At 38.3% G+C, this 17,832-nt stretch overlaps 2 protein-coding genes across 2 annotated transcripts in view; one reads left to right on the top strand and one right to left on the bottom strand.

Annotated features, from left to right (window-relative positions):
* Nucleotides 1–1,059: 1,059 nt before the first annotated feature.
* Nucleotides 1,060–17,818, bottom strand: Pex13 (peroxisomal biogenesis factor 13). Its single transcript, XM_021176262.3, has 4 exons — nt 17,647–17,818; nt 7,408–8,102; nt 4,446–4,571; nt 1,060–3,126 (listed from the first exon to the last, which is right to left on the bottom strand). The coding sequence occupies exons 1-4, from the start codon at nt 17,736–17,738 to the stop codon at nt 2,828–2,830; spliced, it is 1,212 nt and encodes a 403-aa protein (XP_021031921.1). The 5' UTR covers nt 17,739–17,818; the 3' UTR covers nt 1,060–2,827.
* Nucleotides 17,315–17,832, top strand: part of Pus10 (pseudouridine synthase 10) — a 66,143-nt gene continuing 65,625 nt past the window's right edge. The window contains exon 1 of the mRNA XM_029483165.2: nt 17,315–17,648. The gene's annotated coding sequence lies outside the window, so the exon portion shown is untranslated. The remainder of the gene's footprint in view (nt 17,649–17,832) is intronic.

Below are 17,832 nucleotides of genomic sequence, written 5' to 3'. Positions count from 1 at the left end.
GGTTCTTAGCACAGGAGAAATACACAGGCATTCAGGCTGTACTTTGTTTTGTGTAGCATCTCTTTGATAAAGCACTTTTCCTCCAGCTATAACGTATAACAGAGTCTTCTGTGAAATGTACACTAGTGTTACAAACCAAAGAAAATCACATACCATTAAGAACTCACTTACCACGTTTAGAACATGACATCTATTTGTTAGAAGAGTTCTTTGTTCCTTCTTGTAAACACCCCTTTACCAGTTAATGCGTTTAATCTAACAGTACATGTGAAAACTAAAAGAAACACTCTTCTTGTTATTAGCAGAGCGAGGAACATGCATGCATTCACATTGTACTGTGTTTTGTGTGGAGTATATGTTATGGTACTTCTTTTGCAGCTATAATCTTAAAAAAAGAAATTAAGTTTCAAATACTTTTAATTCTCCGGTAAAGTATTTTCACAACCTATTAAAAATACAAATTTAACTGTATTTCATTTCTTTTTCCAGTAAAGACAGCATAAAATAAAGAGCAGCTGCACTCAGGTAAATGAATAATTGGCTAAGACTTGAGTAAGATCTAGAACATGAAAATGCATTTATAGTCCTTTAATCTTTTTCTTCCCAAGCTGATAAAATACAATTAAAACTTCTGATATCTAGTTTTTTACTGTAGCTTATGAATTATTTAATTGAAAGTGTAGTTTCCTGTGATGTAATGCTACTTCAGGAAGTCCCTAAGATTATATTGGAGCTGTGACCAATCTATTCATTTACTCTAAACCACAAAACTTTCTGCCACTCTAGTCCTACAACTGTTTTTCTAAGACTTTAATAAAGAATGGACACAGGCCGAGCGGTGGTGGTGCATGCCTTTAATCCCAGCACTTGGGAGGCAGAGACAGGCAGATTTCTGTGTTCGAGGCCAGCCTGGTCTACAAAGTGAGTTCCAGGACAGCCAGGCCTATACAGAGAAACCCTGTCTTCAAACAAACAAACAAAAAAGAATGGACACAGGTAGTTATTAGGTTAATACTATATAATCTAGCATAGACAGCCAAACAATAAAGACCCTAAAAGAAAGTTTTATCATTTATTTGTCTAAGCTCTTTCCTATACAACTGAAATATTAGTCACAAATCCTATTTTAAAGCTCATCTTCTAAAACAAAACAACACCCCAAACCTAAATAGTGCTGACTCAACATTTTATTTCTACTTTACTACTAGTGTTTAGTCTAGATGTCTAGAGTAACATTTAGACATGAGAAAAGTTCAGACATCTCAAGTCAGAAGTAAATATTTGTTAAAAACTTTGAGAGTCAGGGCCATGCCTCAGTGGTAGATTATTTAACCCCCTTTCTCAACTGAAAAGTTACTACTGAATGTCAGAAAAATCAGCCTAAAAGATAAATAAGTACCATAAATGCTTCTCTCTATCTTAAGATGAAAAGATGCATTACTTATATTGTCATTTCAAAAAAGGGCTTCCTAAGAAGTCTTTAGTGCTTCTGTTCTGTGCAGATATTGGGTTAGACATGGTTTAATATGAACTCTTCCAGAATTATTTATTTGATAAACCTATCTATATGAAAGAAGCAAAACCAAATCACTTTTTATCAAAACCCACAGCTGTTAGTAGTGTCTATAAATGAATTCTGTGATTTATTTCTGACAGTTCTAATCTGTAATATATTCACAGCAAGCGTATAAAGCTTCCAATTCTATGGGGAAACACATAAAATTCACTATTAAGCAAAAACCAAACAAACAAAAAGTCAGTGTATTTGAAATAGCAAGCAAATTATAGTCTCAGTAGTGAAAACCACAAGAAATCTATCCAATGTGACAGACATATTTCAGTTACCTTGTTTTTTTTTGGGCCTTTTGTTATTTTGTTTTTTCTTTCCAGAGCTGAGGACTGAACCCAGGGCCTTGTGCTTGCTAGGCAAGTGCTCTACCACTGAGCTAAATCCCCAACCCCGACAGACATATTTCAAATATTTAACGTATAAGCTGATTTTGGAATTTACAAAAGTAATTATCTTATGTAGAAGCAGAAAATTCAGAATTAAAAATCATTACTGCCAGAATTGATTATATCATTAAGTATAATCTTAAAGGACTCCTGTCTTAGTTGGAGGAAAAGAACAAAAATTCATATATTGTGATTCACTCAGGATGAGATCTTGTTACATGTTGTGATTCGGTCAGGATGAGATCTCCTGATACTGTAAAGAGGCTAAGAAGCTGTCATTCAGAACCATCTTCTTCACAGTGCTTCCAGTGACCTCTTAACAACACACTTTTATAAATACAATAAAAGATAATAGTATCAATTATTTGCTGGTAAAAACACATCACCTAAAGTAAATTCAACACCAGACATAATACAGATGAGAAAATTTTTATTATTTAGTTTATTTATAAGGTTAAAAAATTAGCCTTTTGTCTGTTCTTATAAGTAGATGTTATCACTCAATTTTTGAAGACTTCAAGTCAACTAACTCGGAACTTTAAAAAGCGTTAATGATCCCTTCTGAGGCAACTTGTGTGTTCTACTGTTCATCAAATTTAAGCCTAGGGACTGAGATAAGATGGAGCTGACAACTATCTCCATAATCTTAAAAGCTAGGTGAAACAAATGTCCTCATGGTCCACGAGACAGTCAAGTGTAGCCAGATCACTTGACTAGCAGCTAGCGTGTGACTACATAACTTCTAGCAGAAAAACACTCGGCACAGCCATGAGCAAATGCTTTCATTCAACTGCAAATTAATTTCTCTGTAAGAAATAATTTTTTAAAATACTTTAAAATATTGTTCACCTGCCCACAAACAGGAAACACATCAAAGATCTTGTTTGTCTCCATTTGTCCCTGTAGAATCAGGTGCACTGGGAACCTTATTAGTTTCAACAAAAACAGATTCAAAGGCAGCTTCCTGTTCATCCAAAGGATTGGTGGTAGTGACTCCTTTAATTAATGTTGGGTTGGTAAAAGACTGTTGTTGCTTGAGCATTGTACTCGATTCTATTGTTTTTCTGCCTCTTCTTTTACCAAGAATTTTGACATAATTTGCAGGTATAAGTCCTGTTGTTTGACCGTCAAGACTAGCCAGAAGCCAACCACGCACTTTGGGTTGTTGTTCTGAAGAAAGAGAAAGACAGCTTTTAAGTACACTTTGGAATCCAACAGAATATTAATGATAATGTATGTTAAACAAAATCAGAGCCTTCTGATAATGCTGTCTCCTGAGGAGCTCCACCAGTGCCTGACAAATACAGAGGTGGATGCTCTCAGCCAACCATTGGACTGAGCACAGGGTCCCCAATGGAGAAACTAGAGAAAGGACCAAAGGAGCTGAAGGGGTTTGGAGCCCCATAGAAGGAACAACAATATGAACCAACCAGTACTCCCAGAGATCCCAGGGACTAAACCACCAACCAAAGAGTACACATGGAGGGACCCAAAGCTCCAGCCGCATATGCAGCAGAGGATGGCCTTGTTGATCATCAATGGAAGGAGAGGTCCTTGGTCCTGTGAAGGCTCGATGCCCCATTGTAGGGGAATGCCAAGGCCAGGAAGCGCGAGTGTGTGGATTGGTGAGTGGGGGAGGGAGAAGGGGAAACCAAGAAAGGGGATAACATTTGAAATGTAAATAAAGAGAATATTTAATTAAAAAAAATCAGAGTCTCACAGTGAGATTATGTTAACGAATAGTATGTGCACACACTCAAAAGCAAATACTAGCACACTTAATTAGCGGTCTAGATCCATTTTTCTTTTAAAGTAAAGAGATGGAATCTCAGTTACCCAAGTTGGCAATCCTCCTGCTTTAGCCTCCTAAGTAGTAGGGACAATAGATATGTATCTAGCTTCAGTTTCATTCTTAAATTTATAGTAAATAAAATATATAGTAAAAACACAGTATTATAAGTATATGTTAAACTTACTAAATAGTCCTGCCTTGAAATGTCTTTCAGATTTTAAATTAGAATCTGAGAAAATACTTTAAGTATTGTATATTGTATTGGGATTAACAGAGCTTGGAACTCAAGGGTTTGAATTTAGAAGAGATTATACAGGGAAGTGTTGTTCTAACACTCTGGGGTATTTTCTCTGACTTTACTGTGTTTTGACACAGGGTCTCATGTACATAATAGTAGGAAGAGCAAGGGGGTCAGCAAGGGTGGGAGGGGACAAGAGGGTAATGGGGTCAGTGGAGGTTAACACTAGCATTTGGAAGGCTAAGGGAGGGCTGCCATAAGTTTGAAGCCAGCCTGGGCTACACAGTGAGACTCCATCTCAATCTTGTCTGGAAAAAAAAAAAAAAAACAGACAAAAGCAAAACTCAGGTAACCATCTGCATGTTAGCCAGTGAGCAAGGTCCTTTGTTTCAGTTTCAAATACTACCTTTACAATTATTACAAACTCAAGATAATTACAACTTATTTGTGATTTGTTACCTTTGAGGGCTAAATTTAGCATATCACCAGCACGGAAAGAAATTTCTTCATCAGACACGGCAACAAAATCGTACTCTGCTCTTGCAACTACATGGTCATCCTCACCACTTGCCCAGTTGGTGTTGTCTATAAACAAAATCAGTGGTTGGTTAATAAAGTTTGCAAAACGAGCTGCATAAATCCACTTGCCAAGTGGACAGGTCTCCCTTCCTAAGTAACTTCCTTCACAAGGGACACTGTGGATGGGCAAGCTTACTATTGTAGGAACTATCAGACTATCATATCCCTGACAAACTTTTCCCTTTTCCACACCAACTATTTTGTTTTTGACACAAAGTTTCTTACTGAAGTTGGAGCTAACAGACTGAATAGGCTGGCTGGGATTAGATCCAGGGATCTAGCTGTCTTCTGGCCATCTGAGTTCTCGAGTCACACATGCAAGGCTCTGCTCTTACATGGGTGCTGGTGATCCAAACTCAAGCAAGTCCACTTGTTTCTGCAACAGGAATTTTACTGACTGAGCTATTTCTCTAGCCTCTCTTCTGATTTTAAAACTATTCTTTTTTTTTCTGATTACTGAAAAGCATAAATAGTAGTCTCAACCTGCAAGCCATCAGCAACCAGAGCTGTAGGTTTAGCACACACCTAAGCAGCAGAGAACTGAGTTACAGGAACCAATATCCTCAATGTTCTATTGCTCATCCAACTCCTTTATTTATTCATTTATTTTCACACTGCAGATAAAAACATCCTCTTCTTTTGACCTAGTTCTGTGTGCCACCTTTTCTCCTCTTTACTATAAAAGGCTTCGTTACTGAATCCGGACACCAATCTCTAATCTGTCTCTACCTACTTCTTCCTTTTTTTCTCATGTTCTTTTTTGAGACTGGATCTTACTTTGTATCACTGGCTGGTGTGGAACTTGCTATGTATGTCCAGCTGGCCTTGAACTTCTATCAGTCCCCCTACTTCCACCTCTCAATGCTGAGATGATGTGGCAATGGCATCACCATGCCGTTTTACACTTTCCTTTGGCCTAAAAACACCATAGGCTCTAATGTCCTTTTACTTTTTTTCCTTGGTTTTTTTTTTTTTTTTTTTTTTTTTTTTTTTTGAGACAGGACTGTAATATATATTCCTGGCTGATCCAGAACTAACTACGTAGTTCTGTCTGACTCTAACTATAGAGTACTGGAATTAAAAGGTGTGTGTCACCATAGCTCCCAGAGATCTAATTTCTTAAACAACAAAGCCTCTAAGAATGCAGTTCAGTGGAAGGGTACTGTAAGCACATTAAGGCCTTCATTTAGCCAGCATGTGCATGAAAACCAAGGCACAACTACACAATTTTCCTCTCTCCCATTTGTTGCTTACCCCACCCACTCACACACAAATTTTCTGACTTAATTTACCCTTTATATCCTAATGGTAGGCAGAGCAACTCAACAGAAGCACAAAAGGTTCTCTTCCCTTCCGTTTCCTGCACTCTTACAGCGCCACAACCACAGTGACCTCCTTGCTAATTATCCATCATATTAGGCGTATTGCCAACAGGGAGGGCTTTACTCCTCTTTCAGGAATTCTTCCTTGAATATCTGTGGCAATATACAGGTTCCTCTTACTCTTCTTTCCTCTAGGACTCCCCAACATCCTGATCATTTTTTCTTTTCTGTAGTACTCATCATTTCCTGACTCACTACATATTTTGTTTATTGCCTCCCATCAGATTGCCACAAAGGCGTGCTTTATATCCCTGTCTTCTAGAGCTGTAGGCATTCAGGTAATACTTGTTACTTAATAAAATATCCATAGTAGCTTGTTTAAAAGCCTATGGCACTTTCCTTCTTTGTTTTTATAAACCACATCTAATCAGCAACCGAATCTACTGTTTGTCCTTTTCACATACCCTGGTTTAACCTTCAATCTCTTTTATCAAGTCCAGCTGAACTCTTTAAATTAGTATTAAGCCTTTTTTTTTTTTAATGTGCCAAACAGGTTACTACTCAGCATAGTCCAACCCTTTATTGCACTCTCTCTCCCTTCCTACCCCCTCTCCACCCCCACACACCCCACAACTTCACCATCCCTATATGCTAGGCATCAGACACGGGGTCTTACATATACATGGGAAGCAAGCAAACACTTTAACAATGAGCTATACCTCTAATTCCCAGTCTGAACTCTTTAGAAAACTATTTATGTTACAAATATTTAATACAAAAACTACCAATAAAAAATCATTTCCTTACTAAATGAAAATTAAGTTCCACAACAGCAGTTAAAATCTTTCTCTTACCATTAGCTCTCAGTCTACTTCTCACTATCCTCTATTCTGTGTACAAAGATAACTGTTGGCCAGGTCTCATTTTCTGCCCATGTATTTCTGTCCAAGCTGTTCCACCTGCTGCTTGTATTTGTGTGATGATTCCACCCACCCCCCCTTTTTTGGTGGTACTGGAGCTTGAACCCTAGGTTTCATGTATACCAGTAAGCTACATCCCTACAATAATAAAAAGCTATCAAAAGCCAACTCAGATGCCATTTCTTCCTAGTTAACATGGCTAAAAATAGTGGTTTCACTATTCTAGAATGTTAGCCCCAGATTTGCTTCTGGTTCTGTCTTACTATACCATCTTTGCCTTATTAAAATTGCCTGTATATTGTTGTAATGACTCTCTTTCAATATTTTAGAAAAATAGGGATTGTGCTCTCTGTATCTTTATGTATTCTATAGCACCAAGTTCAGCACCAGGTTAATGTATACTATTAAACTGAATAAATTAATAAGCAAGCCTTACTTTGTCACATAAATATTCTTTTTCTAGTTTTGAAGCTCTTAACTAAAAGGATAATTATATTAAAATAGTAAATGCAAATGAATATAGGAATGCTAATTTAACATATCCATTCTTGAAGTTTTCAATTGTTACGTGGTTTTGAAATCATTTTTAATTATTCTTACCTGTTACTTCATCATTGTGTGTAGATAGAAGTTTCCAGATGAGATAAGGACCGCCAAGGATAACAGCAAAGAACAGGAATATTGGCCAAGATTTTGCTGAGTTAGTTGCCTGGTCCTCAGCACTAAGGCAGGCCACAGTTCCTTCACTTTCTGCCCACAGGTCCTCATTCTCAGAGCCTCTTCTTAAACCCATCATCCACTGTAACCGTCTATAAAGATATCTTATAGTCCTAACTAATGCAAAGGCTGAAAAAACCTTTGTAAAGTGTATTTTTAGCCGGGAAAAGTGATTTGCTACATCCAATACAGCCCTGAAACTGTTATAGACGGCTGAAAAGGTAGCATCCATCATCATGCTGACAGAGGCAAATGCATGCACAATACTTTCAATGGACTGAAATGCACCTCTGCTGCTTTCTTCAGCTTGCTGAACAAACCTACTGGGAGGAAGATCATCTACACGGAGGCGGTTAAAGCCCAAACCACTGTATCCGTAACTATAAGGGCTATAGCTTCCATAAAATGAATTTCCGTAGGCTCCATATCCAGAAGAAAATGAACTGTAAGCAGGTCTGAAAGTGTTTACATTGTTGCTCCCTGTCTGCTGGGATGGCCTGGGAAGAATAGGTGGGGGCACTCTTGTAAGTGTTGGTTGTCCAGGTCTTGTCAATAAAGTAGGGCCCAAATCAGCAGATCTAAAATACACACAGATATAAAAAAAAACCCAAGTTACTTATGCACAAAATCTTTTGTCCAATAAGTAAGTTTTAATTATGGTTATGTATTTTATTTTAAAAAGTTTCTATTTCTCTTTAATTGACTTTAGAAGTCGGTATGGCAGGTGCTGAAGAGATGGCACTAGATGCTCTTCAAGAGGACCTGGGTTCACTTTCCAACACCCACATGGCAGGCAGCTCACAACTGCCTATAACGAAGTTACAGGGCACCCTCTTCTGACCTCCATGTGCACCTCCAAGGCTTTAATGCTTTTCTGTTGTGTCATGTTTACATGCATCTAGTGTCCAGGCATATTCCTTGCTTGCTATTACAACCAGCACAGTAAAGAAGACTAAGCAAGCCTATGACAGAAGGACAGATGATATTTCCTCAATGCTGTGTTAGTTTCTTCCACTGGGCATTTAAAAAGAAATTTAAACAGAAAAAAAAAAATTGGCAGAATACATACATATTTTTATGTAGATTCAATAACTACCATGATCTTAGCATATTTTTTCTCTCACTTTGATCCACAAATTCTTGAAACATTTGAATTTAACTTCTAAACTTGATACATTACCCCCTAAGTATCTCAGAAGGCATTTCCCAAGAAAAAACATTTCAGTTACTACCCCATCACTGAAAGCTAAAAAGTTTCATACAATCAATAATGCAATTAATATAAAAAACTAATCCATTTCCCAGAAATGTTAAATAGCTTTGAAGTAAAATTCAGTTACCATCAGTTTACCCACTTAATATAAAATTTAATTGTTTTTATTTTCCTAGTTGGAATACTTTCATTACTCCTGAAAGACATGCGGAGTTCACAGGGAGGGCAGTGAGAATTAGGATAAATCCTAACAGAGCATAAGGACATATATGAGGATGCCATAATGAAACAAACTGCTAGTCACACTATATTAAGTAGTTTAAAATAGCCTGTATTCACTAGCAGTCACTTTCAGTTTCCCTCCCACCTCCAACCATTGGTAAACACAAACTTACTTTTGTCTTTATGACCTTATCTAGTCCAGATATTTCATATATAGTTGATTTTGTTATTGAGATATCTTAAAACATCTATGAAGTTTACCAGTACCTAATCATTATTCCTGGGAGTAATATAGTTAGGCTCCTGTATGCTTTCGATCACTTTGAGACAGCCTACTCTGGCCTATAATCTTATTACTGTGTAGCTGGTCTCTCTAGAACAGGGATGAAATGCATCTGTCACCATGTCTGTCTTTCAAGTCATATTTTCATCAACCAATTAGTACATATACTTGCTTTATGTGCATTGCTATTAAGGATCTATTGCTGATATATTAATAACATCTCAGTACAATAACTCATGACTGAACAGATCTAATACTTACACCTTTTCTTTAGTAAAGCTTCACGGCCACCTTGTAGTTTGAATTATTAGACAGAACTAACTTGGGAGCCATTTTAAATGGCGAGATCCATTTATTAATGTGAAAACCCCAGAACTAAACAGACTATATAATGGACATGAGTGCACAGTCGTTAGGACTGAAATAAGCTTTCACACTGCTTTGTTACATTTCAGCTGACATTACAGGTCTTTCTCTGTCCTGTACATGCACACAAATGACAAAGTACTGATTTTGAGGTTATAATGAATTTTGGTGGGTAGGCAAATTTGCAAATATGAGATCTATAAAGAAGGTCTATGGTAGAGTGCCATAGCATGTGTGATTTGTAGCTTGTTGTCACTTCAGCATATTTCCAAGGCTCACCCTACTGAGAATGAATCAGTTCATGTGAGCACTTCTTCCCCAAATGCCTCAGAGCAGAAGTGGCTCAGATTTGAGACTCTGGAACATGGTGTACAGATAATGAGGTGATGTGGGGATGGCATTCAAGTGAAACATGAATTACACTTGTATTTTGTACACTTTTACACACATAACCTGATGGTAATTTCATACAAAAGTTTTACTATGCTTGTAATTTTTGTCTGTTTCTGAGATGAATTCTTGCAACACAGCTCTGGATAGCCTAGACCTGGCTATGCAGCTCAGGATGGCCTTGAACTCAATGGTATTCCTCTCAATTGGGTATATCTATTTCTATTTATTTATTTAGAGACAAGGTTTCTCTATTTATCACAGGCTGTTTTAGGACTGTGTAGTCCAGGCTAGCTTCAAATTCACGAACCCTGTGTTTCACCTCCCAAGTGCTTCAATTACAGGTATATGTTTTCATTTTAACCTCAACTTATTACCTGATGTCAGATGTAAAATTTTACCTGTGGCATTATGTCAGTATTCAAGAAGTTTCAGATTTTGTAATGTTTATTACTCTTCATAGCCAAAGGATAGTCATTCTCATATTCATATATATGTGTATATATATCATTTGGGGTAATATTGGTCTGTTTCAATGCTTTGGCTGTTTTGAATAATGTCACTAGTGAAGACTTAATTGTATAGACATTTTTGTATCTTGAGTCTACTCCTATTGTGAATTGTTGGGCTGTACACTAAATATTACATTTAATCTTTGAAGAAACTGTCAGACTAGTTTCCAAAGCAACCATACCACTTTACGAATATTCCCACCAGCAGAGTTTGAAGATTACAGCTTGCCCACATTCTTTCTTGTTAATGGCATTTAAACAATAGTCAACTTAATGGTCAGGGAGTAACATCTCACTGTGGTTCTTTTAACACCGGGTCTCATGTAGCCCAGACTGGCCTTAGACTTGTTACAAAACCAAGAATGACTTTGAACTTCTGATCTTCTTGCTTCCACCTCCTAAGTGCTGGGATTAGCATTTGCTGCCGTATCCAGTTTTGCTATAGTTTTGATTTGCATTTCTCTGAAGCGTAATACTATTAAATACTCTTTATGTTCTTTTGGCCTCTTACAGTCTTATCATAAGAAACAGCTTTACCCTAACTAATACACTTCCCTCATTTACTTGTTTTGTGCATGCATATGGGGAACAGGCACGTGCTATGGAGTGCATATGGAGGTCAGAGGACACGTGAGGGTCCCAGGATGTGGCTGTAGTCATCAGGCTTGCTGATAGGCATTTTTACCCACAAAGCTACCTCACCAGCTCATTTTCCTCACAACTAAATGGGCTTCTTATGGTCTTTTTAGTATTTATCTTTGTTACTGAATTGGAAGAGTCAAAATGTCCTTTAAAAAAAAACATTTTCTGTGGATAAATATTTTTGCCTCCATGTATGTATGTGTATTACATGCATCTGGTAGCCGTGGAGGCCAGAAGAGGGTGCTGGAGCCCTTGAAACTGGAGTTACAGAGGGTTATGACCTGCTATGTGGGTACTGGGCACCAAGCCTGGGTCCTCTGCAAAAGTACCAAGTATTGAGCATCTATCTGTCTAACTCCTTCAAAATAGCTTTTAAAAGTGGTTTTTGAAAAAAATGTATATATTTAGTTTATACACTGCATTTGACTTTTTCTTCCCATTATATTCTAAAGTACAACAATCAGGGTTGGCAGGAGAGCTCAGTGCATAAAACATGTTGCCTTGGATGCCTGGTGACTCAGTTTGATCCTAGACCCACGACAGGAGAAGAAAACTGACCCCAAAGTAGTACACTGATCTGCACACAGCTAGTGTGGTGCAGGGCCCTCACTTACACTTGATCCTTGTTTATATCACATACATCATGTCTAACTGCAAAATCATAATATCTAATGTCAGGGAAATCTTTAACATTATAAACAAGTTATACAACTTTTACTTAAAAAAAAAACCAGCTAAATCCAACATTTAAAAAGGGAACAAAATTTGAAAAGGACTAACAATAGCACATTCAGGCTCTGACAAAGGAGTTCTGCTACAAAGTAAAAGCATGGGAGAAAAGCTGATATATTTAGATTTGATACAAGATAAATACACTTAGGGAACAAAACACAAACAAAAGCATACTTTGATGAAGGCTGACTTTACAGGTCATTCACTTCTGTGTCAAGAATCACAAGGTGAGTCAGGGAATTAGAAATAACAAAAAGAAGGTTCTACTCAAATGAACTCAAGTGCTCACTGAGGCTAAGAGTCAGGACCTTGGTGCCTACTACAAAATATGCTGTGAACTTTTTTTTTTTCTAAAGCAAACTATAGACCTTCCTAAAACAACACAGTTTATTGCTACTATTCTAGGTTGCCTTTCAGAACTAGACAGTAAAATCCTACTGCTAAAGAGCAGCATACTTTGGTTGTAGAATATATAGAAATCAAGCTGAAACTGATTTTAAAACTTTCTCCCTGCTGGCTAGCTAGTTTCTGTGTAAGAAGGTGTTATGCAGGCTGCTGTGGAAAAACAAAAAAAAATCATGGTGTCACCCAGTAGTGAACCTTACATGCTACAATACTATCTTGCCAGGCAAGATACACCCAATGATGAATAATGGCAAAGAGTAACCAACTACTTTTGGATTGGATTTGAGGCCTGTTCTACAGGAAGGAATTCATTCATGTCTGGTACTATAAATCTGGTTTAAAAACCCCATGATTAGTCAGATCAAAGGCCCTGGGGGTGGGGGTTGGGACAAGGAGGCATATCTGATACTAATTGGTTTTGCTAAATTGGCATGTTGTAAACTACCTTTTAAATATTTGTGTTTACACACATAGGGCTATCCTTAACCATGGCTAGAGAAGCTTAAGCTTGTCTCTGCAGTTAAGAGCAGAGACTCTTAACTGGTCAAAGTGTGAATGAGTGACTATTGACTGCTTAGCCCTATGGGACTCTATCAACCCTTGCTCTACAAACTTAGGACACACCAGAAAAGCGGGGGTGGAAAAAAATATGAGAGCCAAAGGATGGGAGGAGTGCTGTGAACACTGTCTTCTAGACAGAACAAGGCCATCCTAACTCATGAGCTCACTACAGCTATGTAACATGCAAAACACTTGTACAAGATCAAGCCAACAATATCGTAAGTCAACATTCCAATAGGCAGTACTCAGTACACTACAAAAAGATGTGAAAAGATGGGGCGTGGTGGGGGGTGGCATGCTGGAGGTGCCTGGGGGAGTGGGAGGTGTATAATATGATCAAGATGCACTGTTTATATGAATGAAAATGTCAAAGAATAAACACAAGATATTATATTTAAAAATAAAGCTACAGACCTAGGAAAGGGATTGGCCACTGACACACTTCAAGCTAGAAAACAAATTAACTTACACAGTTAATATGTAATGTTTTTGGTTTAATCCACTGTTTATACACCTGATTCTTGTCAGATGTAAATGTAGGATTGGGTGCTACGGGTGCACACAGATAGAAGCAAGGAGACTACTATGCAGAAAGAGAAAAGTAAAATTCTAAAATTCCTAATTTTATAGAAGCCATGAACATGAAGTATTAAAGAAAAATTAAGATGTCAGGTTTAAAAAATCAGTACTAAAAAAAAATGAAAAAATTAATAGCCTAATACCAAGATTCCTAGATATTTAAAATCATCAGTGATATTATCTAGTTTTAAGAAAATCAAATGAGCTCGGCATGGTGGTGCATACCTTTGATATTAGCACTTGGGAAGAAGGCAAAGACTGGTGCATCCCTGTGAGTTTGAGGCTAGCCAGGACCACATACCAAGTTCCAGGCCTACCAAGGCTACATATACATAGTAAGACCTTGTCTCAAAAAGGCAAATCAAACATGAAATAAAAACATGTAATGTGAAGTAATGTATTAGGAATCTCAGACATGATGCCGCAGCGTTAGGGAATGCCTTGTAAGTATAATACAAGGAAAAAAAAATAGTTGTATGCTGAGGAGAGTGGAGACCTAAGAACTGCATGCTAAGGGTGGACTTCATAATCACAAGAACTCTCCAATCAGAAATAACTAACTGGAAGACCTGCTGCTGCTGCTGCTGTTGCTGGTGGGTCACAAAAGAAAAAGATTTTGCTTAAAGCATTAGAGAACAAAGTACTGAGAAAATTTAAAATCAAGGTGATGAAAGAAGAAGACATCCAGAGTTGTCTAGGGACAGCAGCTGATCCAGGAAGAGATGGTCGCAGGCACAGCTGCTTAGGCCATTTAGCACAATGCCTGGAGCAAGTTCAGACTGGGATCTTAAAGGACTACATGCTAGTAGGGAGAACAGCTTGAGAGGAAATAGACCAGCTTTGGGCTAAACAAAATATATGCTTCAAATCAGCCCAATCCTTGACTGGATTAAAGTACCCTATATTGCCGTTGCTCTGACAGTGAGAAGTCAGTCTCCAGAGGAAGACAGCTCACAGGTTTCGAATCATCTTAATCACCTACATAAGGTTCAGCTCTCTACAACAAAACTGGGTCTCCATGATGACAACACTATATGTTTCTTTAAAAGAACATTAACAATACAGAGCTCCATAGCTACAGAGAAATCCAGAACATGAAACAGATTTTAAATTTAAAGACAAGGATTTCTCAGCAAGTCATAGAAGACATAAAGTCAGACTGAAAGGAAAATACAAAGAAAACAAAAGCCTTTCAATCTATGAACTCAATGGCTGGTTTAATTAGATACAGGTTATATTTAAAAAAAAAAAAATCAAGGCTTAGGGCTAAGGAGTTGGCTGAGAAGGCGAAGTCCTTGTTGTGTAAGGACTGAGTTTGGATCCTTAGCACTTTGGTAAAAAACTGGCATGGAGACATGTTTCTATAATCCAGAGATGAGGAAACAGGAGGTTCCCAGGGTCTCCCCTGCCAACAGTCCAGTCTAGGCTAGGCCCAGGTTCAGTGAGACCCTATCTCAAAATTTAAGGTGTAAGGTAGACAGTGATAGGGGAGGACTCCTGAGGTTGACCTTTGGCCTCTAGACACAGATCTGTGAGCGTACTAACCGCCCCCCCCTCCCCCCAGCACTGCACCTTAGCCAGGTAGAACTGTCATTCATGTCTGTAACCCAGTACCTGGGAGGTTGAGGAAAGAGGATCTTGAGTCAACCTGGGCAATTTAGCTAGACTGTGTCAAAGATATAAAAGAAAAAGAAAAAGAAAAAAGAAAAAAAAAGGACAAAAATTAAAAAGAGGGGCAATATAAAGAGACAACAAACAGAAGCAATATTTTAAGACAAAAAAAAAAGCTGAAAATTTTCTGAAATTCATGAAAGATGCCAAAGTCAGACCTAAGTATTTCTACAACTCCTACTCAGAATAAAAATGCATATAGAAGCCTAAAGTAGTTCACTGCTGAAAAACAACCAACCAACCAACCTACGTCAAACAATTAGAAAAATAGTGAAAGCAGCTGGCAGTGGTTCAGGGTGGGGACATTTTTAGGCAAGAATAAGAGAAGATGGCTGAAATTATCAAAAAGCTACCAAAAAGCAAAAATCCAGGAACAAAATTAGGTCTCTTGATGTTAAGACAGATGATCTCTAGATTCCTTGCTAACAACAGTAGGCATTTTTATAGTTCAAAGCACATTAGATAATGCTTCTTGTACCATATACAATGTTTAGAGGTTCTTAGCCTGTGGTCATAACCCCCTTGGCAACCTTTTATCTCCAAAAATATTTACATTATGATTCCTAACAGCAAAATTATATTTATTAAGTAGCAACAAAAATAATTTTATGGTTGAGGTCACCATAACATGAGAAACTGTATTAAAGGGTTGTAGCATTAGGAAGGTTGAGAAGCACTGGTTTAAAGATGAGTGTTCAAACAATATTTAAAGGTATAACTATGTTAAAAACCTTGGTGAGTTAAGAAAAATTCAGAAGGTGATTGCCTGTAAATCCCAACACTGCGAAGTTTAGGTAAAAAGACCACTGGAGCTCAAAGCTACTCTGTCTCTCTGGCAAGACATCTGTCTAGGAAGAAAGAAAGAAAGACACTCAGAAAGAAAGGAATAAAAGACAGAAAAAAAAAAGAAATGAATAAGTGATTTCTTAAATATTTTGAGTACTGAATTCTGTACTGAAATGGGTGGAAAAATACAGATTCTATGTGTATAATTATGTCACAGAGGACCTAGGTATTATATAAAATCTTTTCTTTCCCTTTTTCTTTTTTTTTTAGATTTATTTATTTTATTTTTAATATATAGCTATCTTCAGACACACCAGAAGAAGGCATTGGATCTCACTGGATCCTTCTTGGATCACAACTCATGGTTGTGAGCCACCATGCTGTTGCTGGGAATTGAACTCCAGACCTCTGGAAGAGTAGTCAGTGATCTTAACCGCTGAGTCATCTTTCCAGCCAGCCCCAATAAAATCTTAAAGAGAAAAATCATTTACCTAAAGAAATAAAAAGTTAACTTTTCAATAAAAAATTTTTCAGTGCAAAATTTTCTCATTAAAAAACTGATATAAAGACAAAAGTATAATTTAAAAAAAGGAATCCAATATCACATAGGAACATAAATCTTAATACAGAATTCAGGACAGTATATTAAAAAAAGGAAGCTAAGTAGGTTCATTTAAAAATGCAAGATAAGTTCAACATTAATGGAATAACCCATAATTGCATACCATTAGTAAAACAAATATAGACAGGTACAGAAGCCAATCATAAAATTTAAGGCACATACAACAAAACAACAACAAACCCAGAAGGCAAAGTAATGTTCAGAGAAGTTTAACGGGATAGCAAAGAACACACTTAGAAACATTCTAATGAAAGTATCACCAATAAGTGTTGCTTTAACACGGAAAATACAGTTTATCACTCTAATTGTATCTATTAGTTACTGTGCCCAAGTGTTTTAGTACTTTTAAAAGAGCACCAGATTTTCCAATAAGAGAAAAGTGCTCCAACGTACAGAGATTTTTACGCGCCAGAAAACGTACAAACTTGCTCTGAAATCATGTCGCCTGGATTAAGGTATCTATTTATCCAAAGAAAACACAGGTTCGTGAAACTCTAATTCTGTTTTAAATTTTTAAAAGTTGCAGACACATTTGTTACTGATTTAAATCAAAGCAAATAAAAACTTTATAGGCCTTAGACGACAGTCACACACACAATTTTGTACACAAAGGCTACCCACAGACTTCGAATTCCTGTCTTAGAATTCTTTCAACCCTCAACCTAAACGTTAAGCTAAGTTATGCTAGAAAAGAAAGCCAAGGGTAAGAGCTTGGATTCCATGTTGCGTAAAAGTGACCTTTGGGGCGTTCAACCAACTTCTGGAGAGGCTGTAAATAGCTTTTCCATGACTTTTGCTCTCTATCCTTGCCCTGGCTGGGCCAACGTCGCGCTCCGCAGCAGACCCAAGCTCGCTGCTTTAAAGCGGGTCAGGCTGTCCGGCCCCCCCCCCCCGTGTCCCGCAAAAGCGAAAAGGCAGGGAAGCGCCGCTTTTCTTTCTAGCTCCCGCATCCGTGGAGCCGGCGGGGCGCCCTGGGGAAGAACGCGCGGCCGTACAGCCAGCAGACTCCAGACCCGCTCTGCACTCGCCCCGGGCCGGCAGCGGGAAGCGACGCCTCCCCCCAATAACGGCTTCAACCGCCTCCTGCCAAGTCCCCGCTCTGGCCTGCAAAGTCGCGGCCCAAACACCTCACACTCACTGGTAAGTGGGGCCGGGGCCCGGCCCGGGGCCGGCCCCGGGAATTCGGCGAGACTCCCAGGGTTTGGGGGGCGGCGGCGGCTGGGAGGCCATCTCTCCGCCAGCTCCGCTCCGGCTCAGGGAAGCGACTGCGACGGCTGGGAGAAGGAGCGCCTGGCTTGCCAGGCACGACAGGCAGAGCACCGAG

Source organism: Mus caroli, unplaced genomic scaffold (genome assembly GCF_978045245.1).
Source record: "Mus caroli unplaced genomic scaffold, Mus_caroli_1 scaffold_13, whole genome shotgun sequence".
NCBI lineage: Eukaryota > Metazoa > Chordata > Mammalia > Rodentia > Muridae > Mus > Mus caroli.
The sequence above is the reverse complement of the archived record's forward strand: the minus strand, read 5'-3'. Positions and strand labels throughout refer to the sequence as shown.

Coding starts and splice junctions, on each gene's coding strand:
- Pex13 (XM_021176262.3), bottom strand. CDS start 17,738: ATGGCCTCCCAGCCGCCGCCGCCCCCCAAACCCTGGGAGTCTCGCCGA. Junction 4,572..7,407: donor ACACAATGATGAAGTAACAG/GTAAGAATAATT, acceptor TTTTGTTTATAG/ACAACACCAACTGGGCAAGT. Junction 3,127..4,445: donor GCTAAATTTAGCCCTCAAAG/GTAACAAATCAC, acceptor CTCTTTCTTCAG/AACAACAACCCAAAGTGCGT.